Genomic DNA, 18,906 nt, shown 5'->3' on the forward strand with positions numbered 1-18,906 from the left:
TCCCCGTTCGCCTCTCCTGCGCGTCCTCACAGCGCGCACACTGCGCTACCTGCGCAGCCCGGCGCCCGCCACACCGCCCTGCGCCCTCCTCACCGCCCGGCCTCCGCGACACCAGGGGGCGCTGCGCGGCGGAAGCTCGCCGCCGGTTTCCGTCCGTCGCGGCTGAGTCACTGGGTACCGCCGCCGCTGCTGCCCGCCCGGGGTCCGCCTGGGCCTCAAATACCCCGGTTCCGTTCCGTCCCGCCCCGCAGCCATGCCGCTGGAGAACCTGGAGGAAGAAGGGCTGCCCAAGAACCCCGACCTGCGCATCGCCCAGCTCCGCTTCCTCCTCAGCCTCCGGCCGCGCGCGCCCGACCCCGCCGCCCGCGACGAGCTGATGGCGGCCGTGCGGCTCCATAGTGAGTGCTGGCCGGGGTGAGGGGAGCCCCATTAACCTCCTGTCTGCCCCTTCCATCCCCTGTGTGTCTGTCTGGAACAGGAGCCGGTCTGAGTGCCCGGGGTAGGCGGGGGAGAGGTGCCTGTCCCGTCTGTGACCGCTGTTGTATCGTGCTTGGGGGGTAAAAGGCACGGGTTGAGTACTGTGCGACACTGATCTCAGAGTAGAGTGCTTAAAAGGGGCCTATGAGAAAGATGGAGAAAGACCAAGGAGGGCCTATTGTGATAGGACGCGGGGTGATGGGTTTAAACTAAAAGAGGGGAGGATGTGGGGAAGGAATCCTTTACAATGAGGATGATAAAACACTGGCACAGGTTGCCCAGGGAGGTGGTGGGTGCAGCATGCCTCGTTCAGGGCCAGGTTGGATGTGGTTCTGAGCAACCTGATCTACTTGAAGGTGTCCTTGCACATTGCAGGGGGTTGGACTGGGTGAGCTTTGAGGGTCCCTTCCAACCCAAACCATTCTATGATGTTACGAAGTGCAAACGGTAGCAGTGATAGAAAAGAATCAGCAAAAAGAAGTGTGACAGTGCAGAAACACCAGCTGTTCCACATCTGGATTTAATAGGTACCTGATCATAAAGGAGTTAGCTGGCATTAAGGATCAGTCCTAACGTCCTCCAATGCTCTGCTCTAGAAACACACTTGTTGCAGCAATCAGCAGTAGAAGCCTTCCTGCTTTTCTTTCAGACATGGCTCCGTATTATGAAGCACTCTGCAAGTCTCTGGAGTGGCAGATGGACACGGAGCTGCTGAACAAAATGAAGAAAGCCAATGAGGAAGAGTTGAAACACCTGGACAACGAATTAGAAGATGCAGAAAAAATCCTGGGGGAGAGTGAGATCCGAGATGCAATGATGGCCAAAGCCGAGTACCTGTGCAGGATTGGGGACAAGGTTGGTGCATGCAGAGGCTTTATGGACTCTCATGAAAACCACTGCATTGTAATTCTTTTAGCTAGGCACGTTGAGCACTGAGTGACTTACAGTGCATTTCCTCTAGGGCACAACTCAAACATGGTGGGAACAGTGGAAATAGGGGAGGGTGTTACTGAAATTCAGGGAAAAAAAACTAAGTAGTCCTTGTAAGAAAACCATTTTCCATTTGCAGATGTTATTTTTTTCCTTGTGGTCTTACAGACTTTGCTAAGGTGTTTAAACAGTAAAACTTTAAATAAAGGCACAGAGTAGGTTTTCACAGAGATTCAAGTTATGTTAGAATCACCTCTTTTAACCCGACTTAAACTGATTCTTTAAGATTATTCAATGTTAGAGTTCTGTGGGTAACTAACAACATCAGGACTATCAGCAGAAGACAACACAGGAACTTAACAACAGACATTTTGTGAATATTCTAGGTGCTTTTAATATTCTTACAGTAGAATGCTGTCTTGTTAGGAGGGAGCTCTCACTGCCTTCCGCAAGACCTATGACAAAACTGTGGCACTGGGGCATCGTCTGGATATTGTGTTCTATCTCCTAAGGATTGGCTTGTTTTACATGGATAACGATCTCATCACACGGAACATTGAGAAGGCAAAAAGGTATCACTTCAGTCATTTTAGTGCACTAAAGCACTTTGAGATGACATGGAAAAAAATGGAAGATAAAAACCTTGCTGTCAATAAATGACTAAGGCTGGTTGCGAAACAATCACAGGGGGTGGGTGGGTGATACCTTGTAGCAGAACACTTCCTATACTTGGATTTTTTTTTATGAGAGGGAAGAGAAAAGAAAGATTAATATTTTGTGTCCTCTGTTTTCTAGCAACTGATTTGATTTGAATTTGTAGCTCACCACCTGCTCCCACTTCTCTGTTCTTAGAAGACAGTTTAGGGTGTGATGAGCCAGCTGAATGCAGCTGCTGCCAGTGCCCCCTAGCTGGCTCTGTGAAGTGCCAGCTTTACCTCTGGAAGCAGGAGCCCTGTGTCAACACTATGCAGTTGTTCCTCCTGCATTTTCGCTGCTAGCTTCTGTGTCCCTGTGTTTCCAGGTCTGGAATTTCAGCAGTTCCTTTAGCAAGCTGCTGTGGTCAGTCTCTGGCAGTTACCATGTTTCTTGGGCACCCCTTTTTGTGTTGTCTTCTCACAGCAACAAGAATTTGCCTCTGCCTGTGCCCCAGCTCGCAGCCACATCAATTTTGTGTTAGTATGGTTCTTAAAACCATATTAACTTTCAAATATTTTCTGTGCTGCTAGTTGGACAGCTGTGATTTGAGCAGCAAAGGCAGGGGAAATACATTGCCACAGCCAAGGCTGACGGCAGTATTTACCTGCACATCTCAAAAGACTGTTGGCACAACTTAGGGGGCTGTAAGCTTTTCCTTTCAGTTGAAGCTTACACCGTGCAAAAGCATCTGTCCTGTCCCAAGGGAGCCACTTCCCTACCGCTCTCACAAAGCCTCCTGGACTGTGTCAGCAAGCTGTAACAGAAAACAAGTTATTGCTTCTCTAATCACATGATGGCAGTTGGTTTACTGTACTTTACAAAATGCATTTACATAAGTAAATATTGCTTTTTTATTCTATTTTCAGTCTAATAGAAGAAGGAGGAGACTGGGACAGGAGAAACCGTCTCAAAGTGTACCAGGGCCTTTACTGTGTAGCTATTCGAGATTTCAAACAAGCAGCAGAGCTCTTCCTTGACACAGTTTCAACGTTTACATCCTATGAACTGATGGATTACAAAACGTTTGTGACATACACTGTGTATGTCAGCATGATTGCATTAGACAGGCCTGACCTCAGGGAGAAGGTAAGGGAAGCAGGTGACAACACAGTTTATCTGTTTGTCTCTGGGCTGAAAGTGATGGTATTTAAACACGTTTGTTTGCTTTCAGGTTATTAAAGGAGCAGAGATTCTGGAAGCATTACATAGTTTGCCAGCTGTACGGCAGTATCTCTTCTCTCTCTATGAATGCCGCTATTCAGCCTTTTTCCAGTCATTAGGTAAGGCTCTGTTTTGGCCTACAACACTAGTTCAGGTGCTTCAGTTCCTTGTTTCAGATTCAGACACAACTTTCATTTGTGTGTCTACAGTCTAGAACTAGAACTACTTTATGCAGGAAAGAAAAGAGATTATTTTACAGTGACCTAAAATCTGCTGCTGTTTGATTTCTCCAACAAGCAAAGAAGACTTTCATGTACAGTGAGCCTTCTGAAAGGTCACATCTGATTAGATGTAAAAGCATTTTGAAAATGACTGTGCAACACTGTCTGACCTGAAGAGCAGGATCAGATGGGAAAGCCTTGAATGTTTTTATCTTTGAAAGAAGTCTTGTAGACTTGTAGACTAAAGCCCCTGAAATCTCAACCTGTAAAAGAAATTACACAGAAGAAGGTTTTCATGGATCTTACCTTTGGCTTTTGGCTCTGGTTTGTGTGTAAAAGGGTGACACTGAAGGAGAGCTTTCCAAAAAGCTGTCATTCTTGCCAGTTCTCAGACTGTTTGTTTTCCTTTGTGACAAGATTTTGAATACAAAAGAATAAGATATTTAGGAAGAGCAAAACAGAACCCTTTTTTATGGAAGAGTGAGAGCCAAGGGCAACATTTTTCTGCTGTTGGCCTTACCACTAGCTGGGAACTAAAACTGGTAGGAGTAAAAGTTACATCAGTGCCTGGAAGTCCTTGTAATTAATTTAGGAGGTAGTACAAGAAAGTGAATCGTACTTCCTCACACAGCTTTGGGGAGCAACATTTCTTCAGTTAGTTACATACCAAGTACTGCTTGTTTCCCAGCACATAACAGCGGGGCCCAGCACTTGCCTTTAGTGAGGTGGTCTCCTCTATCCTGACAGAGGGTCTCATTAGCTTTGCCACAACATTGTCTGCATGTTATCCCTGCTTCTGCTTCTACAACTGATACAGATTATACAAACTTACTTCTCTTTGGTGTAGAGCACCTGAAGTATGTAAGAACACAATATAGTTACGTCCACACTGGTTACTTATTAACTGGTGTTCCGTGGTTTATCTAAGTAACTGATAATTTCCATTTCTTAGAGATTACTGACTCCTTTTCTTATTCTTTTCAGCTGTTGTAGAGCAAGAGATGAAAAAGGATTGGCTCTTTGCACCTCACTATCGATACTATGTACGGGAAATGAGAATTCATGCCTATAGCCAGCTCCTAGAGTCCTACCGATCACTGACATTAGGATACATGGCAGAAGCATTTGGAGTCAGTGTAGAATTCATAGATCAGTAAGTCATTTGTCTTTTTAAGTTCATAAATATCTCATTTTACACCTTTGAATTATTTATAATGATCCGATAATGAATAAAACCTTCGTTCTGCTTTGATTCTAACCCCGCCAAGTTAAGTTCCTGTGCGTGAGCTTGGCTAAAATTAAGCAAACCTTATGTTTCAGTAAAGAAAATGTTTTTAGTGCAATCTATGCCAAAACTTTACTCATAACTTTGGGGATCCACACATTTTACATACCCTACACGTCTCCTTATCTACTACTTGTTTTCAAGTACATAGACTGGATCTGATGTTTTTCATTTCAAACATACTCTGCAGTCTCAACTTGCAATTCTTTTCTAGTGTAAAACCAACAGATTTAGATCAGGATGAGAACTAAAGGGAAGTGCAAAATTGACTTTTTCTCGCTGATTGAATGGATTGAAGATACTTGCCACAGAATAAATTACAAGTAGGCACACTGCACTGCTGCTACCTTTGCACTCGAAGAGTAGCTGATGATAAACTAAGTGATAAATTTCACTCACTCAGCTATGACCCTTTGGCTTGAGAAGAAGGTACTACGATGTTTTGTGTTCAGATCACTAGAATTCTTGTATGTAATGTCCAAGCTTTAGTAAGATGAGGAGGAAGAAGATATCTTATGTAGGTATATAGGCTGTTGCCTCAGAAACACAGTGTGTTGACACGGCTGTTCTGTAACAGCAGGTTCAGCGCTGCTGGGTCTGCAAGTCCTTGCTGAAACATCTTTTAACCAACTTGCTTTTTCTTTTCTTTACCTAGGGAGCTTTCAAGATTCATTGCAGCAGGGCGATTACACTGCAAAATAGACAAAGTCAATGAGATTGTAGAAACCAACAGGTATGCTGACAGTTCCTGACAGCCCACTTGCATTCTAGACATTTGAGTCCTAGACATTTATTACAGAAATGCAAGCGGCTTTGTGTAAAATATGTTCTCACTTCTCTCTTTTTTTTTCTCCCTCACAATTCCTAGGCCTGATAGCAAGAATTGGCAGTACCAAGAAACCATCAAGAAAGGAGATTTGCTGCTAAACAGAGTTCAGAAACTTTCCAGAGTAATTAATATGTAATTTTTTTAATGCAAGGGAATGCAAACTTTAGGTGTTTAAAACATTTTGGAAGTAACCTATAAATACATTGTATAACTTGCTATACTGTAGGTTAAAAAAGACATTACTAGCCAGAGAGGTAGTGTTTTCACTTTCCATTTCATTCTGTAAAACAATATTCTGTTTTGGTGTATGGATCCTGGTTCAGTTATTAAATGTATGATACAGTTGGTGATCTCCTGTAATGATCTCCTGTTTCTTGACCTCACTGTGTATACAGTGGTCAAAGATCTGTGAGCAGGAAGAACTAGTGGTGGTTCTGTGCTTGCTTTCTGAAGACTTCTGTGTTTTAATCCAAGGTGAAAAGGATCAGCTATATAATAGTAAAGTAGCAAAAAAGTTCAGTTGAGATTGTGCACTCTTGGCAGGACAAACTCCTGTTAGGAGAGGATTGGAGAAGGAGTAAGAATACAAGTGGTTGTGGTGAAGCTGTAATATAACCACAAAACCTGTAAGGACTGTAACTTTGGGAACACCTTTACCTGAAGTAGTCTCTCCAGTAAGATTACACTTTTGCTAGCTGTTGAAAACAAAGTCAGCACATTAGCAAAGCATTACACATGTAATTCCTTCCTCTGTTAGATGTCAAATTGATGGTAGGAGCAGTAGAAGATCCCATTGCAGTTCAACACAACTGAGCCTACAGCAGCAACTGCTCCCCACCTGGCTTGGCTTGAGGTTTCTTTTCCCAAAGCAAGTCTGTGACTTAGTTCTGTTTGATGCCACTGTACTTTGGAACGCAAGACAACGAGGCTAACAGGCTTCACTGACTTAGGAGAAGTCTTGCTGCTCTTTTAGTGGTCAGGCCTTGGACTGATCAAAAGCACATTTTTCATATTCTTCCATTTTTAACCGCTACTTCAATTTCCATGTCAAATCAGAAGCAATGAGATTTCTGCTCCCTTTAAACCTTGAAATAGCTTCAATTTAGCTTTCACCAACCCATGGTCATGTTGGTTTTACCACTGGTTTATTTCCTCTCACGATTTCCATTTACTTCACTGTGATTGTGAGCAGCGCTCCAGACACAGCCGTTCATGCCTCGGTCCCGCCACCCTTCCATGGATTTGTAGTCCACGTGCCAGAGTTGTACATTCCCTCTCACAGTTTAAGCTCATGCGGTCCCGTGAACTAATGCCATTCTCCAGTTTCACTCTGCAAAGCTCACTTCAGATGAGGTGGCCTCAACGTTAACAGGCACCAGCTTCACACCCCTGCATCCAGAGCTGTATGTGCTGTGGGTACAGGACTGAGATTTAGGTTGCAACCTTTGAGCCCAACACAGCAGAAGGCAGCTGATGCCTTCAGGTTCGAAGGATACAGCCCCAACTTCCATTTTAAATGCAAAGGGCCCTGGAAATAGGGTGTGCACCCCAAGAACCTCTGACATTCGAGTCTGCGTTGCAGGCCCTGGTCTCAAACTCCTGCATCACCAAGTAACTCTTCCCGATACAAACTGGAGTATTTTCCTATGAGACAATCAGGGCCAAGACAGAAACTGTTTCTGTTCGTGTGAGTGAAACCCATGTTCAACAGGTTCTGCTCCAGCACAGCATCAGAAGGCACTTCTCATGACAAACCCCTTTTCTGTACCAGTTGAGTCACTGGGAGATGACCCCCTCCAAGCAGCTCCACTCTGAGGTTGGTGGTAGGACACCCCAAACCTGCCAAGCTCTGTGGAACCTCAAAGAGCTCAAGGTTCTATAGGATAAACACACCTTTTCCCCTCTCTTTCTCCACCATTCAAATTACACTTGTGACTGGTGCTATCCCAGCGTGGAAGCTCTGCCCCAGGGGCTTCATCGGACTGTGGATTTCACTCCAATTTCTCTTTGTGGCATTATCACTTTGGTTCCTTTCACATTATCCCAATTGCAGTTGTAACAATCCTTTCAACAGGGCATCCTATTAAATACAAATCCTTTTGTTCCTGAAAAGTTGTCTATATTTAAGTTTGCATAATAATTGTCTCTAAGTACATTGCTTTCTCAAATGTGATGTTTTGTATCAATTCAAAGCTAAAGTGTCTGCATAGAGGCTTCTTGTTGTTTTGCTATAACAATGATTTTGTAGCAAGTTCAGTTTAAACTGAGAGCATCCTTAGGTAAACAACTACAGAACTGCTGCTCAGAGTGGCTGTGGATTCCCTGATGTACTTCCTACTTGCCACCAGAACTAAATTTTAAAATGGGATCTTATATATTCAGGAGATCTGCTTCCTTTAGAGTAAATCTATTTCCTCTATTGACTAAAAAAGTTTCTATCTTATTTATAACATTTCATCTCATTATTAAAATGAAAATGAACATGAGCCGGCTTCAGTGTGTGCTCACAGCCCAGAAAGCCAACCATATCCTGGGCTGCATCAAAAGGAGCGTGACCAGCAGGTCGAAGGAAGTGATCCTGCCCCTTTACTCTGCTCTTGTGAGACCTCACTTGGAGTACTGTGTGCAGTTCTGGTGTCCTCAACATGAAAAGGACATGGAACTGTTGGAACAAGTCCAGAGAAGGGCCACGAGGATGATCAGGGGACTGGAGCACCTCCTGTATGAAGACAGGCTGAGGAAGTTGGGGCTGTTCAGCCTGGAGAAGAGAAGGCTGCGTGGAGACCTCATAGCAGCCTTCCAGTATCTGAAGGGGGGCTATAGGGATGCTGGGGAGGGACTCTTCATTAGGGACTGTAGTTATAGGACAAGGGGTAACGGGTTAAAACTTAAACAGGGGAAGTTTAGATTGGATATAAGGAAGAAGTTCTTTACTGTAAGGGTGGTGAGGCACTGGAATGGGTTGCCCAGGGAAGTTGTGAATGCTCCATCCCTGGTGGTGTTCAAAGCCAGGTTGGACAGAGCCTTGGGTGAGATGGTTTAGTGTGAGGAGTCCCTGCCCATGGCAGGGGGGTTGGAACTAGATGATCTTAAGGTCCTTTCTGACCCTAACTATTCTATGATTCTATTACAAAGAAGTTAGTCAATGACACCTTGGGATAATAGGCTTATTTTATCACATTATCACAGTTCTGTTATCAGCAACATTATGTTCCACTTTGTAGAATGTTTATAACTGACACAGAAACAACAAGTCAAATTGATCCTCAGTGTTTTGTGTTCTGATTTCTTTTGGACTGATTTCTTTTGGACTCTGAGGAAGTGTTCTGCAAGCATACTTCTTTAGCACATTTATTTTACAAGTACAGCTAAACCTTCACTGCCTACTAGGCAACACAATGATTTTCTTAAAATCCAGGGAAAACCCCCAAACATATCCACTACAAAACAACCCCTAAAACTCCCTCAAGTAATTCGTTTGCAAGTTCAGAGCCAGTGAGAAACCAAGGTTAAGTTTTACTGGGAACATACAGCAGCTGGTTGAGGATGATGACCTGAATATTGACAATCTAGTTTTTCAACAGGCTCTTCTTTTTCATCACATTCGCCCTCATCACTGGATAACCGAGATGCTGGCTCAGCTGCAGGCAAGGGACTTGTGGATGGAAGGAGACTCACTAGGGGCATTTCTACTGTTCTGGGCTAGGCAGCCTGGAGTCCTAGGCAAGGCAAGCAGGAAAGGTGTTATTGACCTAAATCTAGTTAAAAATTCCAAGCTTAAATGCTTACTACGACCAACAGAAGGAAATCTACATTAACAGATCTCTGGTATTTTCCAGAGTCTCGTACTACATCCACCGAGAGGAAGGACAGGAGGTCTGGTACCCCTGGAAAAGCAGCATTGCCCAACCATTGCTGAACTGTCAGCAGTCAGCTGACACTACTTTTACTATTTCAAACACCAAACCCTCCTTGCTAGGAGTTACAGCCCAGCATGTAATTGCTAATTGTACAGTCACCAGGCCTAGAGTAAGAATTCTGCCCTGTCCAACAGATCTGTATCACTCTTTCAAAATGCACCTGATGAAGCTACCAGGATTAATTTCACACCACGGGATCTACAGATTTTCCTTATCTTGGAAGACTGAGGTTTGGGTTTGTCAGGTAATAAAGGCTTTGATTCTGTAAGAGTAACTCCATGAGAATTTTGGTGCAGCTCCCGGGAAGTTTTAGTAGGTGAGGGATGTGGTTCCCTGAGAGGGGGCATCTGCTGACGGTGATCCGAATGTCAAAGAAGTTCCTTTTCCCTGGCTTTGCTTTCGTGCTCAGCTAATAACACTGGGATCCATCATTTCCTTTGACCCTGTACAGCCCTCTGCTGGGTTAAGGCATGTGTCTGCAAAACCATGAATAACTCATTAATTCCAGGCTATTAGATTTGTGGAAATCAGACACTCAAAGCATGTGTCTAGAGCTCTGAAACAGAGAAAATTGTCACACTCATGGTTTAGTAAATAAATGGAAGAATCACAGAAACCAAAGTAAGATTGCTGTGTGGACGATATCCCTGTTTGATAAAAGTAAAAGGCTTCTTTCAAATTTCTGTCTAAAGAGGAAGCTGCCAAAGTTCTTCTCAGGTTAAGACTAGAACCAAAAATGTTTTTCACATTGGTATTTTAACTGCCACCTACTGCACAACCAAACATACTGAGCATGTACTTTCACTTCCAAGATATTTAACACAACAATGTTTTAAATTAGACTTCTAATGAAAGACACGACAAGTATTTGTAAAAATACTTTGCTTCCTTCTGTATAATACTGTACCCCTTAAAAACTAATGCTATCAAATAGATACGAAGGAATGCGAAACAACAGAGCAGAATACAGAGTCGGACAGAATTCAAAGTCCTCTGAGTATCCTGAATGCCACATGTAGTATATGTGTTTATATGGCACGAATTCTGGGTAAAGAGAAAGACATGGACGTTATTTTTCTGAATTGTTAATTCACATACAATACTTTTTTTTTATGATATAAAAGTTTTTTATTGGCTCAATTTTCGTAGGTAAAAATTACCATCGTAACTCCGACACAAATAGCTATTCCAACAGGAGTAATGTCAGTAGGTGTAACGTATGAAATTGCTGAGAAGCATTTTTTCTTCATTTCTACTTCACTTTTTTGATTTGCCTAGTTCTCTTGTAAAATCTTGAATCTTTTCCCTCCTTTAGTAGCAAAACAATTGCCTCCCCCTGTAATTCCAAAAGGGCAATGTGTTCAAGTTCAGCTCCTCTGGGACATCAGGACCAGCTTTATTTACCTTTGTTCTGTAGATGGTTTATTTACTAGACAATTCCTCTACTGACAGTTCAGCTGCTTTGAACAGTAGCTGCTATTACACAGTTGTAGGGATCTGGATTTTTGATTCTCTGGGGCTGATACCTCTCCACATCTGACTCCCCAAGATTTTTGAGCCAGAGGACACATTTCATCTGACCAAAAGGATTTGATGGGTTGTTTAATTTAGAGTTACTAACTCTAAAACTCGTTTCTGGGTTGGCTGTAGTGGTACATCAGGCAGCACGAGCATTTACACAAATACCTCCTAAGTACCTGCTGCAGACGCTGCTGGAGGGAAAGCAGAGGAGCTTGATTTATTTAAATCCTGCATAAAAAAAATACTGATAATGCTCATGAGGAATTTTAAAATTCATCATTTATTACCCAAAAGATATCCCCAAAAAGATCAGGCTGGCCCACTGCTAGCTACACAAAAAGGAACGTAATCTGCCCCATGTCAATATCCGCGTTTAAAAGGATTATACAAAAATACAAAGCTCTGAGTTACTTGACGAAATAAGTCTTTGAATAAATCATTAACTGAACTTCAAAACCAATTCCGTCTTGGTTTTGGGGAACATGTTTTCAGAGGAGACATTTACAGTGGTAATTACAGACAGAAGAAATCTGGAGTTTTCCAATTTCTTTCATGTTCAGCAGCTTGCGGCCTCTCCACAGGACTGTCAGGAAGAGGCTATTGGCCAGAGTGGATTGCCCAGCCCAGATTTATCTGGGGACCAAAGGAGCAGGTGAAAGCAGGGGTGGCAGTGCCGGCCCAAGGTGGCATCACCTGACCTGGCAAAATGAGCCAATAGACTGCAGAAGCCACAAGCACACACCTAATGATGGCAGGGATGGGAGAAGAAGGGGGAACACAGCCATCGCCATGGGGAAAGCCCAGGTGCGCTATCAGGGGAACCATCCCCTGAACTATTTCAGGTGACTGAAAGGAAAAGGTCAGGCACAAGGGCAGGAGCTCTGGCACGTGCAGCCTGCGGCTGCCCCATCCTGCTTGTACCTTGCCCCCAGCCAGCTTCCCCACCTGCCCTTTCCCACCCATACAGAGGACGCCGCTGCCATCCCTTTGCTTGGCGAGCACCATAGGTGCTTTGTTCAGCCCATCCACCTCTGCTCAAGAGCTTAAGGGCTCCTCTGGTTGCCGTTGCCAAGGCACTTCTCTGTCCTTGACCTTCTGCAGACTGGGTACTGCAGCACCATGGGGAGCATCCTCAGGCAGAGTTAAAAGTGTTACTTTTAGCCCTCTCCCCCTCCGGCGAGGTGAGGCCGTGCAGACAGCCCTGCCCTCCTCAGCTGGGCTGCAGGGTCCGCACGGCAGGGCCGTGGCACGGGAGATGCTCCGGGGAACCGTGTTCTTGTGTGGTCCCTGGCATCGTCCGTGCCATGGTGCCTGCCCGGCCGGACACAGCAGGGCTCTGGAAGCTGCAGGCACAGAGGCGAGGGTGGGCTAAGGACAGGGGTGGCCCAGGGAGGCTGGCTGTCAGGGGCACGGGTGGCACAGGGCTGTCAGTAGAAGGCGGCTGGAACGGCGGGGCCGGTGGAACAGGGCCACGAGCTGTAGAACGCGGCGACTGCCGAGGTCCCTGGGCGCGGCTCCCGCAGCGCGTGCCGGGCCGGTGGCCGTTGCAGAAGAGACCGAGAGCGATGGCGCTGCCGGGCCGGTGGCGCTGCCCTCGGCGCTGGCCGTCGGCGCTGCCAGTGGCGCTGTTGGTGGCGGTCACCAGCCTGCTGCAGGGATCGCTGCTGGGAGCGGCGCTGGGCTTGGGGGGTGCCTGGTGGGCGCTGCGGTCCCGCCCGCCCGCCAGGCGCCTTCTGCCCCTGCGCTCTCCCCCACGGTGGCTGCCCCCCAGGCCCTGTCCCCCACTGCGGCTGCCCCCGTACAGGCCCAGAGCCAGCCTGATCGCCCGCTTCCCAACCGCCTGGGACGTGATGGCTTGGCGCCTGCGGAGGAAAATGGCCACTACCAGCGGGCCGGCCACTGTGATCGGCCGACGTGTGAGCACATCGACCCGCGGCAACTGCCTTGGGTGAGCGAGGGAGTAGGATGTGCGTGGGATAAGGACACGGGTGGCCCAGGGAAACGGGTGGGATGAGGACACGGGTGGCAGTAGGACACTCCTTGTCCGGGGCACAGGGACCCTGGGTGTCAGGGATGAAGGTGGCAGAGGGACACAGTGGGATAGAGAGACAGGTGGCACAGGGACATAGGTTGTGAGGGCCGCAGGTGGCACAAGGCACGGGTGAGATAAGGACACGGGTGGCCTAGCGATGGCCATGCTGCTGCCCTTGGCGCTGCCCTGCGTGGTGCTGCAGGGATCGCTGCTGGGAGCAGGGGTCCTGGTGTGCAGTGTGACCCTACCAGCCCGCATCGCTCCTGTCTTCGTGTGGCCCGCGCGGCAAAACGGCCTCTACAGTGGCCCAACCGCAGTCACCATCCGCGCTGAGAGAACCCGTCCCGCTGCTACTGCTTCTGGTGAGCTTGGGAGGAGGATGGGATCGGATCTTCCTGCCGCTAACAGTGCTGTGACCGTTGTGCCCCAGCAGAGATCCACCGCACCCGCTGCGCCACCGGCACCCGCTGCGCCACCGGCACCCGCTGCCACAGGACCGGAGCCCTGAGGCCATTTTCGCCCCGGTACGCCAGGACAGTCAGATGCCCAGGGGCTCCCCATGGGCCCAACGCCCAGCACCGCTCCGCAGCCCACGGCCCAGCGCAGAGCTCTTTTCCTGTCCCCACTTTGCCCTGGCCAGTCTGCAGGGGGGACACATCCAGGGGAAAGGAAAGGACAAAATCTCTTTGCTGTGCTGGCACCTTTTCAGCTGGAGGCAGCAGCACGTGTGGGAGCCCTGTGTTCCCACTTTGACACGGGTCTCCTCAGCACCTGCTGAGCTGTACTAAAACACTGCTCACATCCTGGGCTGGGTTTGCAGATGTGAGATGGGATGTAGTCGTGGCTAATGGAGCTCTGCAGCTGTGCAGGGAAAGGTTTTACCCAGGGTGGGTCAGTAGGGAAGGGTTTGCTCAGAGCCTGGAGGACGCTTGCTCCCAGAGTGAATTCAGTTTGGGGTGCTCAGACTTTGCCCTCCATGGACATTGTGGAGGGGTGTTGAGCAGCGTTGAAGCAAGAGAGGTTCCGGGCTCGGCAGCCAGCACCAGGGAGATGGGATTTACTCTGTCGTGAGCAGGAGAAAGGCAGGCTGTGCTCCCCTGAACCAAATTAGTTACTCCTGGTCTCTTTCCACATCCCAATAGGAGAGGATGTGTGTGAGGGAGACCCTGGAGTCCGGCGCTGGATCCTACCAGGAGGTGCCACATCGGACAGGAAGGTAACGTACCGCTCAGCCAGCCTGTGCCTGCTTGTCAGTGCCAGCCAGGAAGAAAGCAGTCACCTTCCCAGCTGAGCCGGTGCCCAAGGCCTGCTCTCCACCAGAGCTAGGCTATTCCAGGCCCGTGAGACATGGCTGCTGGGTCAGCCCCTTTGTTGTGTCCATCAGCATCCCCGCTGCCTCGTTCCACTGCCGTGCTGGCGGCAGCGCTGAGCGGCACCATCCCCGCCCTGCCCCAGGCCGGGTTGGAGTTTGAAGGGCTCAGACAGCTGCAGCGGTGACGTTGCCGTGTGGCACTGGCGTGTCCTGTCCCAGCCTGGCACTGACCCTAACTGGCTCTCTCCCACTCGCACAGGGAACAGGAATCGCGGCGACGGCAAGAGAGCACTCCGAGGACAGCGAACAAGGCCGTGCAGACCGAGGAAGGTGAGTGTAGGTGGGGCCCAGCTCTGTGCCGGATTGGATGGGCCACCGGTGCGGGCCTGCTCCGATGCCAGGCGGAGCTCATGCCAACACTTCCTCAGCTGAAAGAGAGAGGAAACCCCGCGTGCCCATTGCGGAGAGGGCCCCGTGGCACAGCGCGAGATGTGGCCACGTGCGGCACCTTGTGTGGTTTGTGGTTCGGGAGGGCAGCGTGCAAGGAGCATGCGTGGTGGTGGGAAGGGGCCGCTGGCCCGTGGAGCCCCAGCAGGCTCTTGTGAGAGCTTCCCCACGGATCTCTTGTGGCCAAGCTGCTGTCCCAGGGCATCGCAGCCCTGTCCTCAGCTTAAGGCCGTGTCCCTGGCTCTGCCCTCCGGGATGGGCATCCAGAGAGCAGTGAGAAGGGACAACCCCCTTGGTGCAGGCCGAACGCCTCTGCTGGGAGCTGCTCCTGACTTGTCTCCTCCTGTAGCTGTCGAGAGGCCTGAAGAAGAGCGGCAGCAGTCCCCGAGCCCACCACCTTCGCTGGGGAAAGGAAGGCCACGCAGGAGGAGCATCTGCCTGCTGGTGCCTGGCGAGATCCACCCACTGGTGCTGGTACGTCGCTGTCTCGCAGCCTCTTTTGCCCTCCTCTGGGCTAGAATGTGCTCAGTGCAGTTCCTGCAGGGCTGGGGGCAGGCTGACGTGCCTGCCTTGGGGCAGGAGGTCTCGGCCTTGGCTGGGTGGGAAGCGAGGCTCTCCCCTGCCCCAGTGCGTGGCGACCGTGCGTGACTGCTGCCGCTGATGGAGCAGGTACTGGCCTGGGCAAGGTTGCCGTGGCCTCAGCCCCAAGCCGATGCCAAACTGAATGGGGTCCAGAGCTCTGCGCTGGCTGTGGCAGAACCACGGCTTCATGGCTCTGGCGCAGGCCTGCTTCCACACCTCCTTCAGAGCGGCTCTGCCGGCTGCCCTGGGAAGGAACTAAGCTACTGCTCTCTCTTGGCAGTTCCCGGAGCTGAACCCACATTACTCCAGCACCGAGATGACCCTGGAGGAGGAGGGGGAGGCAGCGTGGCAGCTGTCTCGATGCCTCTTGGGAGCTATGGCTGGTAAGGGCAGAAGGGCACGGCAAGGGGGGGGAAAGCCACGGCCTGGGCTGGCAGGGCAGGGGGAAGCTGCTGGGCCAGTGCCGCCTGGTCCTCGGCTCTGATGCTCTTAGAGACTCGTGAAGAGCCCGGAGGGAGACCTCGTGTCCTGCAGTCCCCAGGGTGATGGGCGAGGTTGCCCAGGGCCTGAGCTGCCAGCTGTTCATGCTGGGAGGGTTTCATAAGGGGTAGTCCCATGCGGCAGAGCCCTGCCGTGCAAAGGGAAGGTGCTTCCGTCACTCGCTGCCCCAGTCCCCAGCCCTGGGGGGTGGAGGGGAATCTGAAATGCCGCTCCTTGCCCTCTCTGGATGCACTGGACGCATCGGCTCCTGCGGGTGCTGCCAGCTCCCTAAAGCCAGGCTCTTCCTGCTCTGCCGACCCCGGCTCACAGCGGGGTGTTGCTTTCCAGGGACTCCTGCGCCCTTCTCTGGCCAGCGCCCCTCAGGCCTTGGACGAGACGCCGCTTCCTCTGGTAAGGACGGAGTTGGTGCTTCAGGCTTGAGGAGCTGATGGGTCGTGTTGTTCCCTTGGACTGGGGGATGGCGGAAGGGTCAAGCTGTGCCCTAGGAGCCAGCCCGGGTGGTAGCTACTGGGCTCCAGGGATGCAAAACCTTCCATTCCCCCAGGGATAGGGATGGTGGTAGGCCCGGTGCCAGCCCAGAGTGCGGCTGCAGAGACCTGAGCAACGTTTGTGCTTCTCTAGGTTCGTCCACCCACGCAAGATGGAAGGACAGAGCCTGCAAGCAGCACAAGGCATGGATCCATCATTTCTGCAATAAGTAACGGCCAGTGCTGCTGGCCCCCAGCCGTGGGGGCTCTGGTCCAGAGCAGCCCTGAGGCGGCCCCGGAGTGACAGGGCCAGGCCCCGTTTCTGATGCTAGCAAGCAGCTGTGCTGGGTGGCAGTGCCTGGGGTGGGACAGGGGAGCTCTTCCTGCTGGAAGAGGCCCCCAGCCAGGGCTCATGAGCCTCTGGGCATCTGTGCAGCGTTTCCATCCTGGCTCTATTTTGCCACATTCCCTAAGGTGTAACCTTTTGCTCCAGCCCTGGCAGTCTCTCCCCTCCCTTCTTATGCCCTTTCCCATGTTGGGATGCTCTGGAGCCACTGAGGGAGTCCAGAGGGGATTGGGCTCCTCCCCCTCCCCAAATCCCAGTTGTTTTTTTCATTTGTGGCTCATCCCCACCCGTCTGGGATTTACCAGCTCCCAGGAGCTGCGGTGCTGTCTCCCCTGGTGCCCTTCAGTGGGAGCGGGGCAGAGGCTGCTGGAGCCAGGGGTCCCCTGAGAGCTGCTCTCCCCTGCCCGGGGGGTCCTCACCACCCCCAGGATGGCTTCGCTGCCGGGTCTTATACTCGCTGAGCCCTGTAATTGTTCGTGTTGGGGGCAGTCAAAATTACCCAAAACCCCACAAATACTGAAACGTTCTTTAACGAAACCACGCTTTGTTTTTATATGGGAGCTGTTACAGCACCTCCTGCCTTCTAAACTGCAATGTACATGGCTGTGACTAAACCTGTTCTCTTTGGGTTTTTTTCTTCCCGAAGGAGGAGGACCACAGAGATGCCAAGGGGCCTTTTGGGCCACCAGCAGCAAAACAGCGGCGTCACTGACCATTGTTGAAGACTGTTCTTGTTCTATGTTTGTTCTACAGTTGTTCTAATATTCTTGTTATACTCTTCTCGTTTTGTTCTTATACTCTACTTTTTTTATTGTAGCTTTGTGTTGTTATACTGTTTTTCCGTTGTTGTTGTAACAATAGTAAACTAGTATTTTTACCATCATTTTACTATCATTTTAGCATTTTTTTTACTCTCAATATATAATTTCCACCCCTCCTACTACATCCTCCACCCCCTCTTTTTATGTCCCCCACTTAAAATAAACAGACTATGTTCACATCTGCCTTCCCTGTGTTTGATTTCTGGGCCAGGGCACAGGTGCCGCTTTCCAGCACCCTCTGCTTGAGCCATCCCTAAGTGTCCCCTCTGCCTGAGGATGCTCCCCATGGTGCTGCAGTACCCAGTCTGCAGAAGGTCACGGACAGAGAAGTGCCTTGGCAACGGCAACCAGAGGAGCCCTCAAGCTCTTGAGCAGAGGTGGATGGGCTGAACAAAGCACCTATGGTGCTCGCCAAGCAAAGGGATGGCAGCGGCGTCCTCTGTATGGCTGGGAGAGGGCAGGTGGGGAAGCTGGCTGGGGGCAAGGTACAAGCAGGATGGGGCAGCTGCAGGCTGCATGTGCCAGAGCTCCTGCCCTTGCCTGACCTTTTCCTTTCAGTCACCTGAAATAGTTCAGGGGATGGTTCCCCTGATGGCGCACCTGGGCTGTCCCCATGGCGATGGCTGTGTCCCCCTTCTTCTCCCATCCCTGCCATCATTAGGTGTGTGCTTGTGGCTTCTGCAGTCTATTGGCTCATTTTGCCAAGTCAGGTGATGCCACCTTGGGCCGGCACTGCCACCCCTGCTTTCACCTGCTCCTTTGGTCCCCAGATAAATCTGGGCTGGGCAATCCACTCTGGCCAATAGCCTCTTCCTGACAGACCTGTGGAGAGGCCGCAAGCTGCTGAACGCTGAAGGCGAGGAGGGGAACAGTGCCAGGGATGGGGTATCCTGGCTGTCCGGGATTTGGCAGAGTCCGTGCTGCTCCTGAAGGGGCTGTAGCCCCTCTGCCTTCCCAGCGGGCTCCTCCAGGTCTCCGATGCTGCCTGCAGCATGCTGCCAGCTGCCCGTAGGTGCTGGGGATGGCTCCAGAGCAGCAGGGACCCCTGTTTTCTAAATGCTCCAACTCAGGAGCAGCCCACTGAAACAGACAAAGAAAACTGTGACCAAGGCAGACACCAACCACCCAAAAAAAGTAAAAAAATAAATGAGACAAATAGTAAAGAACTAAATAAGGCGGAGATCGCAGCTCACAGACCCACTGAAGAGTTCTGAGAGCACAAGTGAATGGCTCCTGATGTATCCACGTATGGCTCCCTGGGCCAGGGGTATGTAACAGTCTTCATCCTGTGTTACATGCTGGCTGCCCCCATCTTTGGGAACCTTGGTGACCGGTACATTAGGAAAATCTTCCTTGGA

At 50.0% G+C, this 18,906-nt stretch overlaps 1 protein-coding gene across 1 annotated transcript; it reads left to right on the forward strand.

Annotated features, from left to right (window-relative positions):
• Positions 1-207: 207 nt before the first annotated feature.
• Positions 208-5,944, forward strand: LOC133270541 (26S proteasome non-ATPase regulatory subunit 6). The gene is made up of 8 exons (XM_061455830.1): positions 208-398; positions 1,127-1,332; positions 1,834-1,979; positions 2,970-3,189; positions 3,275-3,383; positions 4,470-4,638; positions 5,426-5,503; positions 5,639-5,944. The coding sequence occupies exons 1-8, from the start codon at positions 254-256 to the stop codon at positions 5,733-5,735; spliced, it is 1,170 nt and encodes a 389-aa protein (XP_061311814.1). The 5' UTR covers positions 208-253; the 3' UTR covers positions 5,736-5,944.
• The last annotated feature ends 12,962 nt before the right edge of the window (positions 5,945-18,906 follow it).

The sequence above is a fragment of the Pezoporus flaviventris genome, unplaced genomic scaffold, assembly GCF_033815535.1.
Source record: "Pezoporus flaviventris isolate CSIRO_AGI_PZ_B2104156 unplaced genomic scaffold, CSIRO_AGI_Pfla_v1 ptg000021l, whole genome shotgun sequence".
NCBI lineage: Eukaryota > Metazoa > Chordata > Aves > Psittaciformes > Psittacidae > Pezoporus > Pezoporus flaviventris.

What these genes read in the sequence shown, in the direction of transcription:
- LOC133270541 (XM_061455830.1), top strand. Translation starts at nt 254, where the DNA reads ATGCCGCTGGAGAACCTGGAGGAAGAAGGGCTGCCCAAGAACCCCGAC. An exon ending in TGTGCAGGATTGGGGACAAG is followed by an intron (nt 1,333 to 1,833) that starts GTTGGTGCATGC and finishes CTGTCTTGTTAG; the next exon opens with GAGGGAGCTCTCACTGCCTT. An exon ending in GGCCTGACCTCAGGGAGAAG is followed by an intron (nt 3,190 to 3,274) that starts GTAAGGGAAGCA and finishes GTTTGCTTTCAG; the next exon opens with GTTATTAAAGGAGCAGAGAT.